Source organism: Dama dama, chromosome 25, assembly GCF_033118175.1.
Source record: "Dama dama isolate Ldn47 chromosome 25, ASM3311817v1, whole genome shotgun sequence".
Classification (NCBI taxonomy): domain Eukaryota; kingdom Metazoa; phylum Chordata; class Mammalia; order Artiodactyla; family Cervidae; genus Dama; species Dama dama.
This window is the reverse complement of record NC_083705.1, coordinates 8,995,490-9,014,162: the sequence shown is the minus strand read 5'-3', so window position 1 is coordinate 9,014,162 and position 18,673 is coordinate 8,995,490. Positions and strand designations below refer to the sequence as shown.

At 40.4% G+C, this 18,673-nt stretch overlaps 1 protein-coding gene across 1 annotated transcript in view; it reads left to right on the top strand.

Moving 5' to 3' along the window:
- Positions 1-1,916: 1,916 nt before the first annotated feature.
- Positions 1,917-18,673, top strand: part of PANK3 (pantothenate kinase 3) — a 28,189-nt gene continuing 11,432 nt past the window's right edge. The window contains exons 1-5 of the mRNA XM_061129335.1: positions 1,917-2,072; positions 8,256-8,608; positions 12,696-12,949; positions 14,941-15,117; positions 16,072-16,195. Coding sequence (XP_060985318.1) covers positions 2,045-2,072; positions 8,256-8,608; positions 12,696-12,949; positions 14,941-15,117; positions 16,072-16,195 — 936 coding nt within the window. The 5' untranslated portion in view covers positions 1,917-2,044. The remainder of the gene's footprint in view (positions 2,073-8,255; positions 8,609-12,695; positions 12,950-14,940; positions 15,118-16,071; positions 16,196-18,673) is intronic.

The window sequence follows — 18,673 nt, the reverse complement described above, 5'->3', positions numbered from 1 at the left end:
ATTCAAGCATAGGAGAATCCTCTATAGAATGGGGTAACCTCAGGGGTGTGTGTGTGTGATGGGGGGTGGGGGGAGATTAAGTCTACTACTCAAGGTTCTAAGTTACCAGTTATCTGGGAGCTCAGAAACATGTATCTACTAAAAATACACATAAAAATAATTTAATTTATAAATAATAAACGTGGAAACGGGGATCAAAATAACAAAAGATAAGGAACTGCAAAGCACCAATCAGACCTGGAATCCAATTCTAAGTAATTACCTTGGACAGAGTCTAGATATTTAACCTTTCTCCCTTATCTTTACAATAAGCATAATGATGGCAATAAAAACACAGTCATCCTTTTCTGATCACTTCCTATTGGACAGATAATGAGGTAAGCATTTTACATGCTTTCTTCCATCTCAGTCCTCATCCCTATACTATTTTGTACGCATCATTATTCCCAAGGAGAATCAAAGAGATGAAGTAATTTGCCCAAATTTATAATCAATTTGTAGAACCAAGAAGTGAACAAGTTTGAGTTTTTAATCATTATATTTCAAAGGGTGATTGTGAGGATTAAACTTAAGTTAAAATTTAAGTAAGAAAACAACTTGTAAAGAGCTAACTCTTCGTATGCGCTCCCTAAATGATGGTTTGTGTCCCTTCCAGGTTTTATTCACAATCATTGTCATAATCTCCACAAAGAAGGTGCAGTAAGGCTCAATCCTCCATTGCCAACTCTCAAACCATTTACTGCCACAGTCACTAAATTCCTGATCAGCTAATTGGGGGAGGAGAGGCCAGGAGAAGACCCTCCCCCCAAAGCTGTCCCTCCCTATTCCAGCTAGAAGACTCAGAACCTAGGAGGCACAGGGGAAGGAGTGCAAACAAGGGCACTTTTTTCTCTGGGGGTTAGTTTCCGTTTGGAAGAAGGGAGCTGAGGGGACATGAAACCACAGCAAAGGGCGCTCTGTGCAAGTGACAACTTCTCAGATCCTGTCTCTTCTTCAAAATGAGTGATAAGTAACTGCACACACTTCACAAAGATACTGAATTAAACAATTCCCCAAAAGTGCTTAGCAGAGTGCGCATGACTGTTGGTAGAATGGTTACTGAACTGTAACCATTTAGTAAATGGTACCTATTATTGTTAATTGCCATTACTATGACTATCATCATCATCCCAACTCCAGCATTCGAAGTGTTTATTAAGCCGGCGGATTTCTTCGTGAATGACTTTACAAATTCATTTGTAAATTCGTGAATTTACAAATGTATTCACCGGCACTTTTAAAGAGCGACCCTAGAGCCCTGTACTTATAGCGCTTTCTCTGCCACACTGACCACATTTTCTCCCTCCAGGGGAAGTCTGCAACTTGCAGGACAGCCATGACAGGACCAGCAAAGACTTCCTTCCCCTTCTCTCTCCACTGCCCGGCGAGGCTAGAGTTGGACTTCCGAAGCCCGCCCACATCAGTGTCCATTGGTCGCCTCGTCGCTGGCGTGATTAAAGCCCCGCCCCCATTTCTCTGGGACCACTCTGAGGCCACCTCCGGAAGCGCAGGGGCCTCGGAGGAGGTCCCGCGATGCATCCTGGGTTTTGTAGTACATCTGCAGGACTGTAGCCTGAGAGTGGGTCTTCGCCACTCGGGAAACTACAATCCCCAGCAGCCGGGCGGAGAGCGGGGGTTGTGGGGGGCTCGCATCACGTGGGAGCTGGACCTGGGCGGGCGGGCTGGTTCTCTGTGCGGCGGCGGCGGCGGCGGCTCAGGGCACCGGGGCCTTTTGTTTGGAGCGGCGGCGGGGGCCCCGGAGCGGCGAGGCCGGCGGCCTGCCCCTGCTTGCTCGGTCCCTGCCGCCCCTCGCGGGGGTAGGGGGCCGCCCCCTGGGCCGGGCCTAGCCTCAGGCGCCGCCGCCCCGCCCTTAGCCCGCCCAGCCCGGCCCGAGGGGAGGAACCGGCCCGGCCTCCCCGCTCGCCCCGGAGCCACCTCTGGAGTCGCAGCTACTGCCCTCCGCGCGCCGGACCAGAGGCTACCCCTCGCCCCTCAGGCAGACGCCATGAAGATCAAGGATGCCAAGAAACCCTGTAAGATGGGGGTTTGGGTGCGTCGGGTTGGGAGAGCACGTCAGGCCGCGTCTGGAAAGCCCTTGGCTGAGCGGCCTGCTTCGAAACTGGTTGCTCCCGCCGGCACCGCGCGCGGGATGGGGGCGGAGGGACGTTTTCAGCACCCGGTTCCAGGCTTTCTTCCCATCCCCCTAAGCTCTGCTGGCGAGCGCTTGCTGCCCCCCTGGCCATTTCTCGCACTTCCTCCTGAGGTCTGGGAGGTGCAAGCGGGAATTTTTGTTTCGGGGTTTGGCAGGCAAGATTAGAGCTACCAGTCGGCGCTCCCAGCTTCCTCTGAAGTAAAGCTGCAAGCTGTTGGTCACGGCTGTCAAATTGCGCGGGGACATTTATAACTTTTTTTTTTTAATCTCTGAGCTTTTTGCTTGTGTCCTTGAAATCCACGGTTCCCGGGAGTTGTCACTGTTGTTATAATTAGAGCTTTTAAACACACGTGCGTGTAACCTACCGGTGGGTGATTACCATGGTTTGCTTTTATTTAGAATGACAAATAGTTCCTGGTTGTTAAAAGAGCAAAACTACTGGTATTCCCGCCACTCAGAGCAGACCTCTAAGGATGTTTTGGTGACTACTCATATAGAGATTTTTTAAGACTATATAGAGCATGTACTTAAAATTTTTTTCCCCCATATTTGAAGAGAGTATAGGTCGCTTTTATTTGCTTCCTTTTATTTTTAGACTATTTAAAACTTTTAGTCCTATAAATGGCTTATTTAATCACTCAGCCATTGTCAGCCATTGTCATACTTGAAATCCACTCTTCAGGGCCACTAGGAATACGGGATGCATGCGTCTGTCTTAGAATTGGTATTTTGCCATTTTACAGTGTCGTGTGATTCTCCCAGCAGTTCTAGGAAATCTTGCTGTAAAAACGGAGCAAGATCTTGCCTTTTACCGCCCCTCCGGTTTTTTGAAAACCTCCGTGGAGAGTCAACATACCAAAGCACTCTGAAATCTGCTAATTGTCATTTAAATGTGAGATAATTTAGTTTTAATTTAATGCTGAGGAAATTGAACTTACCGGGCACCAGAGTAACTTTTCTGAGGCTGCACCAACCTACTCTTTGCTAAATGAGTAGTCGGGCTCCTGACTCAATAGTGCTGCGTCCTTTTTTTTTTTGCACCTGTAGGGCATAGTCTGAGTACTTAGGGAAGCACAAACCTTTCTGATCTGGTAGTTTTATCTGTCAACTAAAACACTTTTTTAAAAAATGTTTATTTGGCCGAGCTGGGTCTTTAATTGCAGCTGGGTCTCAAGTTTCCCAACCAGGAGTTGAACTCTGGCCTGCTGCATTGGGAGTGCAGTCTTAGCCACTGAGCCACCAGGGAAGTCCCCTAAAACATTTTTTAAACAATGATTTTTTTAAAAGAATGGTAGATAAAGAGTTCTCCTTCATCAGTGTATAAAATAGTGATGAAGGCTTTAATGACAGTAATATAGAAACACTTCTAATTTACTTTAACATTTGCTAAATTAAATGAATCTTAAACAGATGCTGTAAAGTAGAACAGTTGGACATCTTCCTTCAAAACATATGTTTTCTCAGCTTGTTTTAGAATTTCCATTTAAGAAAGTGAGTTTAACCATGACAAGCTTATATTCTGACCCTGTGGTATTTTATTTTTGCCACGACAACAGTTTGATTACTTAGATTGGGCAAACTTGTATTCAAGTGTGGATACAATTTCTGTCAAAGGTGTTTCATATTTAGCAAAGATGATAATTAAGAGTTTATAAAATAAATAGGTTGAGGACTAATACCTATTTTTATGTGTTTATTTTTTTATTTTATCTTTTAACTTTTTGTAGTGGGGTATAACCCACTGACAAAGTTGTGGTAGTTGCTGGCGCGCAGCAGAGCAGCTCGGCCATAGGTATACATGTATCCATTCTCCCCCACACCCGCCTCCCATCCAGGCTGCCGCATAACATTGAGCAGAATTCCGTGCCCTATACAGTAGATCCTTGTTGGTTATCCATTTTCTTTTTTCTTTTTTTCATTTATCTCTACTAGTTGGAGGCTAACCACTTCACAACATCGCAGTGGTTATCCATTTTAAATGTAGCAGTGTGTATGTGTCCATCCCAAACTCCCTAGGAATCCCTCTCCCCCTCCCCTGGCAACCATAAGATCACCTAGTTTTTTAGAAGTAATTTACTTATTACTACATTGTGGTACATTGTGAGACCATTAATTATGCTGAAAAAGTCAGTTAATATGATTTATAAGCCTTAATAACATTTCCAGTTTCTAATATGCAGAAGATGACTTTACTGTCTACTCAGTTCTTTACAATAAAAATAAAGAATATCTTGTTTCTGTGCGGTGGTAAAGAAAGTATTTCAACTATGAACTGTTGTGGATAAATGCATACGTGTGTGTATATATATATATGTGTGTGTGTGTGTGTGTGTGTGTGTGTGTGTATCTGGAAAGTATTTTTTCTTTTTTTGGCCCAAGCTGCGCGACATGTGGGATCTTAGTTCCCAGACCAGGGATGGAACCCTTGCCCCCTGCATTGGGAGCTCCGAGTCTTAAGCACTGCACTGCCAGGGAAATCCCTGGACAGTATTTATGATGTTTCAAACCGCTCAGGTTAGCTAAAGAAATATTTTGTTTGTTTTGTCTTTGAGTTCTTGTATAGGGTTTCTTTTTTTAATTATAAATTTAGTGAGCACTTTGTGTGTAAGGCACTGTGTACATGCCCTGCATCGTTTACTCCTCAGAGGAGCACTCATAACTCATACTAATAACTCGTAGTATGTATCTCATACTAGTTAAACAAGTGACTTTGATGTAGCACACTTTCTTAACAGTTACATAAGTGTCAGAAAACATTGCTTTTTTGATTCATCACTAATAATACACCAGCTTATAAACCACATGCATGTATTTAACCAGAAAAGAAGAAAAGGAATTCATCTTCTAGATTGTATAAGTAAAAGATGAACATTTGAAATTGTGTATTAATTTAACTCCAGAGGAAGAATGAAGTGAAACATTAACGAAAATGTTTTGCTAAAACCAAAATGATGGCAGTATTTGCTTTACCTTTACTTGTGCTCTTCACTCTACTTAAATGATAGATAATAAAAATCTCAACAGTGATGCTTCTCTGTATCTCAGCTTGCATAACTTTTTAAGTTAGGGGTAAGCCTTTGTTTTGGTTACCTGTATGACATGCAACATGATTAACAAGGTGATAATAAAAGTTTTATATATAAAGGAATTCCCTGGCTGTCCAGTGGTTAAAGATTCTGGGCTTTCACTGCTTTGGGCCCAGGTTCTGTCCCTGGTTGGGGAACTTAAGAGCCCACCTGCTGCAGGACAACTAAGCCCACACACCGCAGTGAAGACCCAGTACAGTATATCTTCCCCCCATTTATATATATATATATACATATATATATATATATTATAATTTGGTGCAGTATAGGTTTGTATGCCTGCTTTGCTGATCCAAGCAGTCAGATACCTGAAGGTTCTGTCAAGACCAGAGAGAAGTATGCAGCATATATGTGCTGTTTGCTTCTGTGTAATTTGGCCTGTTTGTAAACTGAATCACTACTTAGGAAGGATCACTTCAAACAGATGGTAAGGTGCAGTTGAAAGTGATAGTTTCTAATATCCCCTGAGATGTAACTAATTTATCAAAACGGGGGATATCTTCTGAAGCTTGTCTGAGGAATTATAATACTGAAGGTGTGAAAATGGTTTATTTTCTTAGTCTGTTTTAAAACAGGACTTTTATTTGGGATGATTCTTGAGAAGAGTGAAATGCCGTTTATTCGAGAACTTGAGCCATATCTGGAATTTACTAGTGCACGTGTCCAGTTTAGAATTTTGTTCCTTAAAATAATCCACTAATGTTTTGAACATTTTCAGCTTTTGCCTTCTCTTTCTGCTAAAGAACAATTAAATCTAGTTTGGCATAGTATCCCTTTGGGCTAAAATCTGCATGGGGCCAGTCGCAATTAGATAGCTCTTTAATGCTTCTCCCCTACCCTTACCAACGCTTAATGAAAGACCAAACTTTTATTTAGTTAGTTTTGGCCACACCAAGCAGCTTTTTGCTTTGCTCGGTTCCCCAACTAGGAATTGAACCCTGACCATGGCAGTGAAAGCTGGGAATCCTAACCAGTAGGCCACGAGGAAACTCCTGCACAGTTTGTTGGAAATGAACAGCCTGCCCTTGTGTCTAGAATATCTTCTGTTTAATTATCTGAAAAGACATTCAGTTTTCTTCTTTTGCATACATCATCTGCCTGGTAGGTAGCACTCTGCTTAAGCTGGTTCTGGATATTTTTGTATGGGGGACTAAGACAGCAGTTCTCTTGGGCTTAGGTCAGAAGTAGAGTAGAAGCTCCTGTTTTGGAGGGTCACATAAACAGATCTTGAGAGATCTAGGAAATGCTCAAAGACTGGAGAAGGTAATGTTTATTTGCCATTATCAGAGGAGTTATTTATATTTATAGATTGTGTATTTTGTTCATTAGATGTGTATTTAGGTTCTTTTTTTCCCCCCATCTTGACAGTGGAGAGTTTTATTCCCAAAAGAATGAGAAATGCTTAGGCTATATGTAGGAAGTAGAATGCTTTTGCCCTGTAACCTACTTTTAACCTGTCCCTAGGCTAGAAGCAACAAAGCTAGTGACAGAGAGATTTGCCGTATTTCTTTAGAAAGTGATATTTTTCTTACCTCTTGAAACTATCAGTAGGCCTGTGGTTGTACTTAACTTTGTAGTTTTATTGCAAATAAATAAAGTTCAATTTCGTGGTCATTCTCCCTCTCACTTTGGTTAGTGACAAAGTAACCAGTTTGAATATTTGCTTTAATGGAACTGGCAGTTAGATCACTTACTAATGAAAGGAGTGGGTCATAATTAAGAGTATATATTTTCTGTGTTCTGATTGCCTCCTCCATACTTTTTGAATGGTGATTGCTTCTCTGGCATAAGGAAATAAATTCTAGAACTCTGCTGAACTGAAAGGATCCCAGTGCAGGAAAGAAGGGAGCTATCATGTTCTAGTTTGTATGTTATGGTTACTAAAACGTCATGATCTGCAATATAGCGTCTCCAGTTACCCCTCCTTTAAGAGCTGACACTAATGTTTTACTTATTTAAGATGGCCTCCTTTGCTAGCCACCTGACAAAACTGAGAAAATTTAGCTTCTTCAGCATCTTAGTTGTTTATACAAATCTAGGTGACAAAAGCATAGTGCCTGTATAGAGAAATGTGTAGAATCCTTTCTCATTGAATTGATGTTCCTGGTTTCTAATGGTAACTCATATCAAGTAAATATGAATGTTTAAGAAACAAAGTAGAATTTTAGAGGGAATTACTTATCCTTGACAACTTATACATAATGAACTGTAAAATACCTGCTGTTAGGCATTTTATAATCTATGTATCTTAACTATGAAATTAGTTTTCATTCACTGTCATGATTAAGATCCCAGAGAAGAGAAACAGACCTTAGGGAAACAAAGGTTTTGACAGGTTAATGGTTTTTCCAGTGTCATACAGCCCAGTTAGTAAGAGTACCAAGTCCCAAATCCAGATGATGCTACCTACCCAAGTGTGCCTGTCTCCAGGTAGGTTAAAACTTCAACGTTTATCAACAGCTAATTTTTATTAACCAGAGGCCCTTAGAGAAGCCTAGTAAGTTTAATGGGCAAAGAAAAAAGGTTCTTACTAGGAGGTTCTTTTCTCTTGGGTTACTTAACATGATTCTAGACCAATTTTATTACATTAAAATCTTTTTAGAAACTTTTTTTTCTTTTTTTTTTTTAAAGAAACATTTTCAAAAGGTGATGACATATTACTATTAAGACAAAATTGGTCCTATTTTTTGTCTTAATCTCCTGGAGCACATGATAAATATAATAAATGAAAAAGAAATGCCTACCAGAGCAAGAATTAAAACGTCCTTGGGATCCAGGAATCCTAGGTTTCAGGGTTTTTAGAAAATTCACAGAGTAACACTTTGAAGGGAAAAGGGTGAGTTGCACATAGAAGATGTGTCTTACCTCAGAAGTTGACTGAGTGCATGGTTCACAGTAAATAAAGTTTGTGGCTAATTAACTAGTTCCTAATTTGTATTTCCAAAATCAAGATATATATTTTTATTTTTTATCCACAGCTTTCCCATGGTTTGGCATGGACATCGGTGGAACTCTGGTAAAGCTATCATATTTTGAACCTATTGATATCACAGCAGAGGAAGAACAAGAAGAAGTTGAGAGCTTAAAAAGTATCCGGAAATATTTGACTTCTAATGTAGCATATGGATCCACTGGTATTCGGGATGTACACCTTGAACTGAAAGATTTAACACTTTTTGGCCGGAGAGGGAACTTGCACTTTATCAGATTTCCAACCCAGGACCTGCCTACTTTTATACAAATGGGAAGAGATAAAAACTTCTCAACATTACACACGGTGCTATGTGCTACGGGAGGTGGTGCTTACAAGTTTGAAAAAGATTTTCGCACAGTAGGTATTTCACTCAGAGGCAAAGACTGATATCCGTTCTCTTCAATTTTTAAAATATGAGGCTTGGTTTCTGTCTGGTGTATGTTCCTTAGGCTGGTTCTCTGTGCTGATACAGAGGAAGTATATATTCTTGACTTGCCCTTTTTACAAGAACAATGTCATTAGGATATCTGCTTTACGGTGTGTGTTGGTCTCTGCCATGCGTGGGCCTGGAGTAGCCCAGGTACACGCGCCCACTCCCCCTGAGCCCCCTCCCAGCCCGCCAGGTGTCGCAGTTCACATTGGCATGGCAAAGAGTCCGCCTTCCAGCGGAGGTGAGGCAAGAGGTATGGGCTCAATCCTGGGTTGGGAAGATCCCGTGGGGTAGGAAATGGCAACCCACCCCAGTATTCTTGCCTGGAAAAGCTCAGGGACAGGAACCTGGCAGGCTGTGGTCCGTAGAGCTGCAAAAAGTCAGAGGTGACAGCACACACGCAGCACATGTTCCAGTGGGGCACTCTCAGTTCGTCCCACCCTCTCCTTCCCCAGCTGTGGACACAAGTGTGTTCTCTATATCTGTGTCTGTGTTGCTACCCTGCAAATAGAGACATCAGTACCATTTTTCTCAATTCCATATATATGCGTTAATATATGATATTTGTCTTTTTGACTTAGTTCACTCTGTAAAACAGGCCCTAGGTCCATCTACCTCACTCAGTTCAGTTCAGTCGCTTAGTTGTGTCTGACTCTGCGACCCCATGAAGCACAGCACGTCAAGCCTCCCTCTCCATCACCAACTCCCGGAGGCCACCCAAACACATGTCCATTGAGTCGGTGGTGCCATCCAACCATCTCATCCTCTGTCATCCCCTTCTTCTCCTGCCCTCAATCTTTCCCAGCATCAGGTCTTTTCAAATGAGTCAGCTCTTCACATCAGGTGGCCAAAGTATTAGAGTTTCAGCTTCAACATCAGTCCTTCCAATGAACACCCAGGACTGATCTCCTTTAGGATGGACTGGTTGGATGTCCTTGCAGTCCAAGGGACTCTCAGGAGTCTTCTGTAACACCACAGTTCAAAAGCATCAATTCTTTGGCGCTCAGCTTTCTTTACAATCCAACTCTCACATTTATACATGACCACTGGAAAAACCATACCCTTGACCAGACGGACCTTTGTTGGCAAAGTAACGTCTCTGCTTTTTAGTATGCTGTTTATGTTGGTCATAACTTTCCTTCCAAGGAGTTAGTGTCTTTTAACTTCATGGCTGCAGTCACCATCTGCAGTGATTTTGGAGCCCAGGAAAATAAAGTCAGCCACTATTTCCACTGTTTTGCCATGAAGTGATGGGACCAGATGCCATGATCTTAGTTTTCTGAATGTTGAGTTTTAAGCCAGCTTTTTCACTCTCCTCTTTCACTTTCATCAAGAGGCTCTTTAGTTCTTCTTCACTTTCTGCCATAAGGGTGATGTCATCTGCATATCTGAGGTTATTGATATTTCTCCCGGCAATCTTGATTCCAGCTTGTGCTTCCTCCACTGTTCAAATTCATTCTTTCTTGTGGCTGAGTAGTATTCCATTGTAAATATGTACAACTTATTTATCCATTCATCTATATGACTTAGTTTTGATTGGAGCATTTAAAAACCTTTATACCGTGAGTAAAAATTGGCCAGAGTTGGGCCTATTATACATAATATTTGGTAAACCATGCTAAACTTAGGAACTGCTACAAAGTTACAGTAAAGGTAGACTCCAGTGAATTTGGTAGTGTGCAAAGCCAGATATAAATGGGGCTTGAAATATTTTCATATTATTATCCTGTGTTTGCTTGGTGTTTTGAGTATTAATCTAATCATCTCTCCTAAGGACACTCATCTTCCCAGACTCCAACTGAAGTTTGTATGTTTTGATTAATAGACACCTGAATGAAGTTCCTATTACCCCTTTTTTTCTTGTGTTTTATATCATCAATCCCACCACATTCCAGTCTTGAAGTGAGGGGGGTCATTTGGATGTGGCAAGAGGATTGTGCAAACAGTGATTTTTGTGCTAGTGGGGGTTTGCCAAGCTTCCACTCCTTCCCATTAGAGCAAAGATTAAAAAGTTGATACTTGGATTTACTGAAATTTGTTTTTCTTGAAAATATGCATGCTGCTGCTGCTTCAGTCGCTTCAGTGTCTGACTGTGTGCGACCCCATAGACGGCAGCCTACCAGGTTCCCCCGTCCCTGGGATTCTCCAGGCAAGAACACTGGAGTGGGTTGCCATTTCCTTCTCCAATGCATGAAAGTGAAAAGTGAAAGAGGACCATTTAAATATGCATGTGAATTTCTCAAATTCATGTAAGAAAAATTATTAATAGAGTATAAGTGATCACTTATATGGCTCACAGAAGTGAATACCTTGTAATTTGGGGTAGCTTAAAAGTCTATAAATTTTTACTAAAAATTTTTATGATGAGTAGTACTGACTTGTATTCAGTTTATTGAGTAATCTGACCATAAATTTCATGAATTTGAAACCAGTTTGTTTGGATGTGTGATACTTAATGGTTGCCAGTGTTCTTGCCAAAAGGAGTGTCCTTGAAGCCACCTCTTGTCAAGCCATTGGAAATGCTGGTATTCAAATTACAGAGTTCTAATTTTTCTTAAAAGAAATACTAGTATTTTCTAGTGATGAGGTTTTATAATATTTGTTTTTGTTGGTGTTCAGTCATTTACTAAGCTAATATTTGAGCATCTAGTATTTGTTAGGTTATTGTGCTAGACACTGAGAACTCAGCTAGGAATAAGACACGGACTAGGCTGTCAGAGTACAGTTTCCTAGACCACATGGTTAAGTGAATTACAAATAGAAGTATAGTGCATTATAATTAATACTATTGCTATGAAAAGAGATGCTGTGGAAACTCAAGGAGGATACCTGATTAAGTATCCTTAGGAGTGATACCTGATAAGTCCTTAGAGAATGGGAAAGCATTATCAAAGCTGAGATCTTTTATAGCAAATATAATCTACTCTTTACTAACCAAAAGTGAATTTAATAATTTCACATTAGTATTGAAAGTATAATATAAAGATAGGAAATTAAGGTATAACTGATTAATTTTGTTTATCAGTAAGTAGAAGTAGGTAGATTCTCTGGTAGGGTCACACAGGAGGGCATAATGAAGTAGTTAGATTTAGATGCTTGTATGGACATAGATTAGGGCTTTCCAGGTGGCTCAGTGGTAAAGTATCCTGCCAGTGCAGGAGACGCAGAAGACACAGGTTTGATCCCTGGTTTGGGAGGGTCCCTTGGAGAAGGTGATGGCAACCCACTCCAGTATTCTTACCTGGAAAATTCCCTGGATAGAGGAGCCTGGTGGGCTGTAGTCCATGCCATCGCAAAGAGTTGGAGAGGACTGAGCAACTGAGCGCTCACTTATGCATGTACATAGATTGATCTTAATTTCTAAAGCCACACATGTGTTTTATTGGAGAATCAAATATGTAAGTGGTGTTGGTATTGTGATATAACTCTCCAGGATGCTAAACAACACAAGGTAAAGTTCCAAACAAAAGTGCAACACTTCTTTGGTTTATATGATGGTTTCAGTCCTTGCAAATTTAGGATGTGTTTAAAACCGTGTAAAAAATACCTTGTATTTATACACATAGATAGATAAAACACTTGTTTACATAGGTTCAGGCTATTAAAAGCATTTTCCTACTACTGTCTAAACAAAAATATTTGCCAGAATGTTCAAAGATAATGCAGGAAAAGGGTTAATTCTTTGTTTTGCACAAGTGCCCACCCACTCCAGATATCTGGTACCACACCCAAGTAGCTGCCCACTCCTCCCCATCTTGGTGAAAACTAAAATGTCCCCACAGATTTCCAGAATGTCTCTAGAAGAAATACGACCACTCCTGAGAACCACTGGATTAAATGAAGCCCCTGAGAGATTTTGGGGCTTCAAAATCTCTTACAAAAGAAAACAAGTAAAAACACAGGGGTTGTAGCTGGTTTTGAAGTTTTGTGAAGTACATGAAAATTATATAGTTAAGTATTTTGAATGCTATTCTTTGTTCACTTTATAAAGCTTCTTTTGGGGTTTGTTCACAGATTGGAAACCTCCACCTGCACAAGCTGGATGAACTTGACTGCCTTGTGAAGGGCTTGCTGTATATAGATTCTGTCAGTTTCAATGGACAAGCCGAGTGCTATTATTTTGCCAATGCCTCAGAACCTGAGAGGTGCCAAAAGATGCCTTTTAACCTGGATGATCCCTATCCGCTCCTGGTAGTGAACATTGGTTCGGGAGTCAGTATTTTAGCAGTCCATTCCAAAGACAGCTATAAACGAGTAACCGGAACAAGGTGGTAGCATTTTTATTCTTAGAGCAGCATTAATATTGTTTTATTCTTACAAATTGTGAAGTCTTTATATACATATGGTAGCTTAATCAGAAAAAATGTATTGTGCAATAGCTAAAAATGTAGATATGTAAGTAAAAGTTAGAGTGTTGCAGATAGTACTGTTTTATAAGGCATGTGTGTAGACTCAAACTAAAATCATGAGATGTTTGTATTTGGTTAGTGTCAGTTGTCATTAAAATTTCCTTAATGAAGTGTGACTTTTTATCTGGAATGAGTCCAATAATATTTTTATTTTCCAAAACATTTTTCTCATTTTTATATAGATATATTTAAGCCTAAAGCTTACCACATGCTTATTTGATTCATATTTAAAGTACAGAGTATTTGGGGTTTCCCTGGTGGCTCAGTGGTAAAGAATCCATCTGCCAATGCAGGAAACATGGGTTTGATCCCTGATCTGGGAAAATCCCACATGCTGCTGAGCAACTAAGCTCAGCACCATGCACCAAGCTCAGCCCATGCATCACATAATTGAACCTGTGCTTTAGAGCTTGGGAGCCGCAATTACTGATGCCTGCACACTAGAGCCTGTGCTCCGCATCAGGAGAACCCACCACAGTGAAAAGCCGGTGTACCACAACTAGAGAGTAGACCCTGCTGTGGTGTTGCCCATGCAGCAGCAAAGACCCAGGGTAGCCAAAAATAAATTGTTTTTTAAGTTGAAGTATTTAGCAACTTTGTAATTAATTCAGCAGGATGAATTTAACATAAGCTCTTACTTGGTGGCTCAGATAGTAAAGAATATGCCTGCAATGCAATTTAGGAGAACCAGTTCAATCCCTGGGTTGGGAAAATCCGCTGGAGAAGGGAACGGCTACCCACTCCAGTATTCTTTCCTGGAGAATTCCATGGACAGAGGAGCCTGACAGGCTACAGTTCACGGGATCACAGAGTTGGACATGACTGAGCAACTTTCACTTTCTTTTCTATAATACCTGAAATACAGATGTGAAATGAGATTTTTAAATTTTCCTTATGATTCTCATATGTACTTTATCAACTTTTAAGGAAACTTGAGGAAGATAGATTTTAGGATTCTTAAATTAGGTTGTTTTGTGGCAGCGAGGGTGTGGGAGGGGAGAACACTTTATTTTTTGGCCGCTTGGTATATAACATGTGAAATCTTAGCTCCTATACCAGGGAACAAACCACGGCCCCTGCTTTGGCAGTACAGAGTCTTAACCACTGGACTGCCAGCGAAACCCCAGAAAAACTCCTTTTAATGTCGATATATTACAAGCCTATTTCAATGGTACTTTAATTAGTATTTTATTTCTATGGGGACTGAAAATCTACCTCCGTTGTAACTCTATGCCAAAGATTTACAAGGAAGTATTACCTACTTAAGTCAATTCAAAAAGATAGAAATTCAGTCTGTTAACTAAATTCCAACAGTGATTCAGGAGTAGAACCTGTTAGAAATTCAGATGAGACTAAAGGAGCAAAGGTTTTGATTTTAAGGATTAGAGAAACATGATTTCATTTTATGAGCATATTCAAAGAGTATTAGAACCAGGTTAATTTCTGTCTTTAAATGATCTCACTGTATTCATTTCAGAGTCATGTACATGTTTATGTATTGACTTAGAATTACACTTTTCTTCCTTTTAACTTGTGTGGTGCTAACTTTTTTTTTTTAACACTCCTTTTTCATGCACACAAAGATGTGTAGTTTTAGCAGTTACAAAGTGTGAGGTATCAGGTGACAATATTAGGAGATACAAAAGGTCTCCTGTGTCGTTTCTACAACAAGATTTTTTTCCTTTGGTTTATTTGATCTGACAAGTTTGGTTTGCTATGCATTTTTCTTAGGTTTAGTAAATGTTTTCTGTTCATGTGTTTAATTGAATAAGTGAGTGCTCCATCCTTTTACATTGGAGAAAGAATACATTGTGTAACTGCAACTTACGCATTTTGTTTGTTTTCTTTAGCCTTGGAGGGGGTACCTTTCTGGGTTTATGTAGCTTGTTGACTGGCTGTGAAAGTTTTGAAGAGGCTCTTGAAATGGCGTCGAAAGGTGACAGCACACAAGCTGACAAACTCGTCCGTGATATTTACGGCGGAGATTATGAAAGATTTGGTCTGCCTGGGTGGGCTGTAGCATCTAGGTAAGTTTAACATTTACACTCTTATTAAGCTTGCTTACTTAGTTTTTAGAAAGCAGTGTATCAGGAAGTTGTAAGGGGGCTTCCTTTTACCCAGTTCAGTTACAAGTTTTGAACATCTGTGTGATTTCAAAATTAAATTTACGTTAAGAAGTCTCCTCTCAGTGCACTATAGGAAAATGTTTTTATTCATTCTTGAGTATCCTTCCAGTGTTTCTCTTTGCAAATACAAATATATATCCTTATCTTCCTCTTATAAAAGGTAACTTTTAGAAGATAATGTTAAAATACTATTATATAGCATTTTATAGCATACTGTATACAGTTCGCTCTCCTTACCATGGTTCTGCACCTACATAATCAACCATCCTCAGATTGAAAATATGTCCCGAAAGTTGCAAAAGCAGAATTTGAATCTGCTGCACCTAGGCAGCTATTTACATAGTGCTTATATTGTGTTAAGGAATATGGAGACGATTTAAAGTATATATATAGGTTATATGGAAATACTACATCATTTTGTACAAGGGACCTGAGCGCCTGCTGATGTTGGTGTCCAAGGAGGGTCCTGGAGCCAGTCCTTCATGGATGAGAGGGATGGCTGTGTCGCCTGTAATAGCAGTATTTCCTAGTCTGTTTGCCTGTTCCCTTACCTCTCTCTCTTTTTTCCCTCTTTTTCTGCCTCCATCTTCCTCTGTCCTCCCTTTTCTCCCTCCCCTCCTTCCTTCTCTCTCTCTCTTATGAATAGCTTCATGGTATTTCATTGTGTGACTATCAGTTTGATGTATGTTTGGGTTGTTCCCAGTGTTTGCTATGTGCAGTTCATTGGGTCATTAACTTTGTACATGTATACCTTATTTTGCATATGTATAGATTTATCTGTAGGCTGTAGTTCCAAAATGTGTGAGATGTTGCTTGTTATCAGCAGATTTGATTTTGTTTTTCATTTCTCTACAGTTTTGGGAATATGATTTATAAGGAGAAGCGAGAATCTGTTAGTAAAGAAGATCTAGCAAGAGCTACTTTAGTTACTATCACCAATAACATTGGTTCTATAGCACGAATGTGTGCTGTTAATGAGGTAAATTTTTTTAATTACATGAAAAATTTGAGTTGGAGTTTTCTGTACATGTAGCAGGTTTCTTTAGGATTCTTAAGGAGGCCTCTAGGATTGAGATCTCTTAATCCATTAAATCCCAAGGTACACTAATATATATATTACCTACCCAACTGTGATACTTCATTTAAAGAAAGTAGCAGATCATTCATATCGGAAATTAGGACAAAGATACTTACATTTATCCAGGAACCTTTTCAGAAATATATGGCCTAAATATCTTGAAATTGTAAAATAGAGATTCCCTCTAAACAGTAAAACATTTTGAGGCAATATTGAAAATGTGGGTGTTTTGTTTTTTTTTTTTTTCCTTCCTGTTAATGTTGCATTTGATGAGTGAAGTACTTGGAAGTTTCCTTACTGCCCTCGGCTTCTTTACAGTGCTGCCTTGTTGCATATGGATCAAGCAGCATTGTACAGGGCTATGAGGGCACTGAGACTTGCTCTTCACGTGGCATTTGAATGGCGTACTCTTACACAGAGCATGGGCTGCTAGATTTACCTCATAATTGGGTTATTTTTATTTGAAGAAGATTGTTCAATTCTGCCTCCATGTAGTAGGTGTGTATGCCCATTTAGTTTTTGTAAATATCAAATATGTTGTAAATGAGTTGGAAATTGTACTTTATGAAGGAATTCTTCATTTGTTCACTCTTTTGTTTATTCATTGAATAGATTTTTGCAGAGTATCATTTGCCAGGTATTGTTTTGGGCACTTGAGGTAAATTAGTGAAGAAAACAAAAATCCCTGACTTTGTGAAGCTTACAGCTGTTCTAGTGATAAGTAAATAAGTAAATTGTTTAGTATTAGGTAAGAAATGCTATTTTTTAAAAAGGGAAAATTAGGGACTTTCCCGGCGGGTCAGGTAGTTAAGACTCTGAGCTTCTCTTTGCAGGGGTTGTGGGTTCAATCCCTGGTCAGGGAACTAAGATCCTACATGCCAGGTGCAGCCAAAAAAAAAAGAGAAAATTAAACAAAGAGAATTATGAGTAGAACACAGACTGGCAGAGGACAAATTGCTAAGTAATTAGATAGTTAAAGGAAGGCTTTGTTGAAAATGTAACTCTTAGGCAAATAATTTGAAGAAGGTGAGAGATTCACGGGTGCAGATATTTGCGGAAAGGGAGGCTCCAGCAGAGAGGACAACTGTGCAAAGGCCTGAATTAATCCTCTGATTAGTCTAAATTTAAAGTCAGAATTCTGTCTTTTAAGTTTCTTTATAACAGTGTAGTAAGTTGGTTGAGGGAACTACTAGCAGGTGTTTTAACCTAGATTTGGGAAATAGTTCACTTCGGGGGGCTGACAGTAGTCTGGGACCTTTTTTATTAGCTATTACAGGTCCATTTTCACTGACCAGTTAACAGTAATTAAGGCCATACACCACAAGACACCAAGTCACAGGTTCATGAAATACTGTGTTTGGTTGCTCTGTTACATCCAATTCTTGTGACCCCGTGGCCTATAGCCCACCAGGCTCCTCTGTCCGTGGGATTTTCAGGCAAGAATATTGCAGTGGGTTGCCATTTCTGACCCAGGGATTAAACCCTAGTCTCCTGCATTACAGGCAGATTCTTTACCACTGAGCCATTCAGTTCAGTTAAGTTGCTCAGTTGTGTCCGACTCTTTGCGACCCCATGGACCATGGCATGCCAGGCCTCTCTGTCCATCACCAACTCCCGGAGTCCACCCAAACCTGTATCCTTTGAGTTGGTGATGCCATCCAACCATCTCATCCTCTGTCGTCCCCTTCTCCTCCTGCCCGCAATCCGTCCCAGCATCAGGGTCTTTTCCAGTGAGTCAGCTCTTCGTATCAGGTGGCCAGTTATTGGAGTTTCAGCTTCAACATCAGTCCTTCCGCTGAACACCCAGGACTGATCTCTTTCAGGATGGACTGGTTGGATCTCCTTGCAGTCCAAGGGACTCTTCAAGAATCTTCTCCAACACCACAGTTGTTCAAAAGCATCAATTCTTCTGTGCTCAGCCCTCTTTATAGTCCAACTCTCACATCCATGCATGACTACTGGATAAACCATAGCCTTGACTAGACAGACCTTTGTTGGCAAAGTAATGTCTCTGCTTTTTAATATGCTATCTAGGTTGGTCATAATTTACCTTCCAGGGAATAAGCGTCTTTTAATTTCATTGCTGCAGTCACCATCTGCAGTGATTTTACAGCCCCCCCAAATAATGTCAGCCACTGTTTCCACTGTTTTACCATGAAGTGATGGGACTGGATGCCATGATCTTAGATTTCTGAATATTAAGCTTTAAGCCACTTCATCAAGAGGCTCTTTAGTTCTTTACTTTCTGCAATAAGGGTGGTGTCATCTGCATATCTGAGGTTATTGATATTTCTCCCGGCCATCTTGGTTCCAGCTTGTGCTTCTTCAGCCGAGCTTTTGTCATGAAGTACTCTGCGTATAAGTTAAATAAGTAGGGTG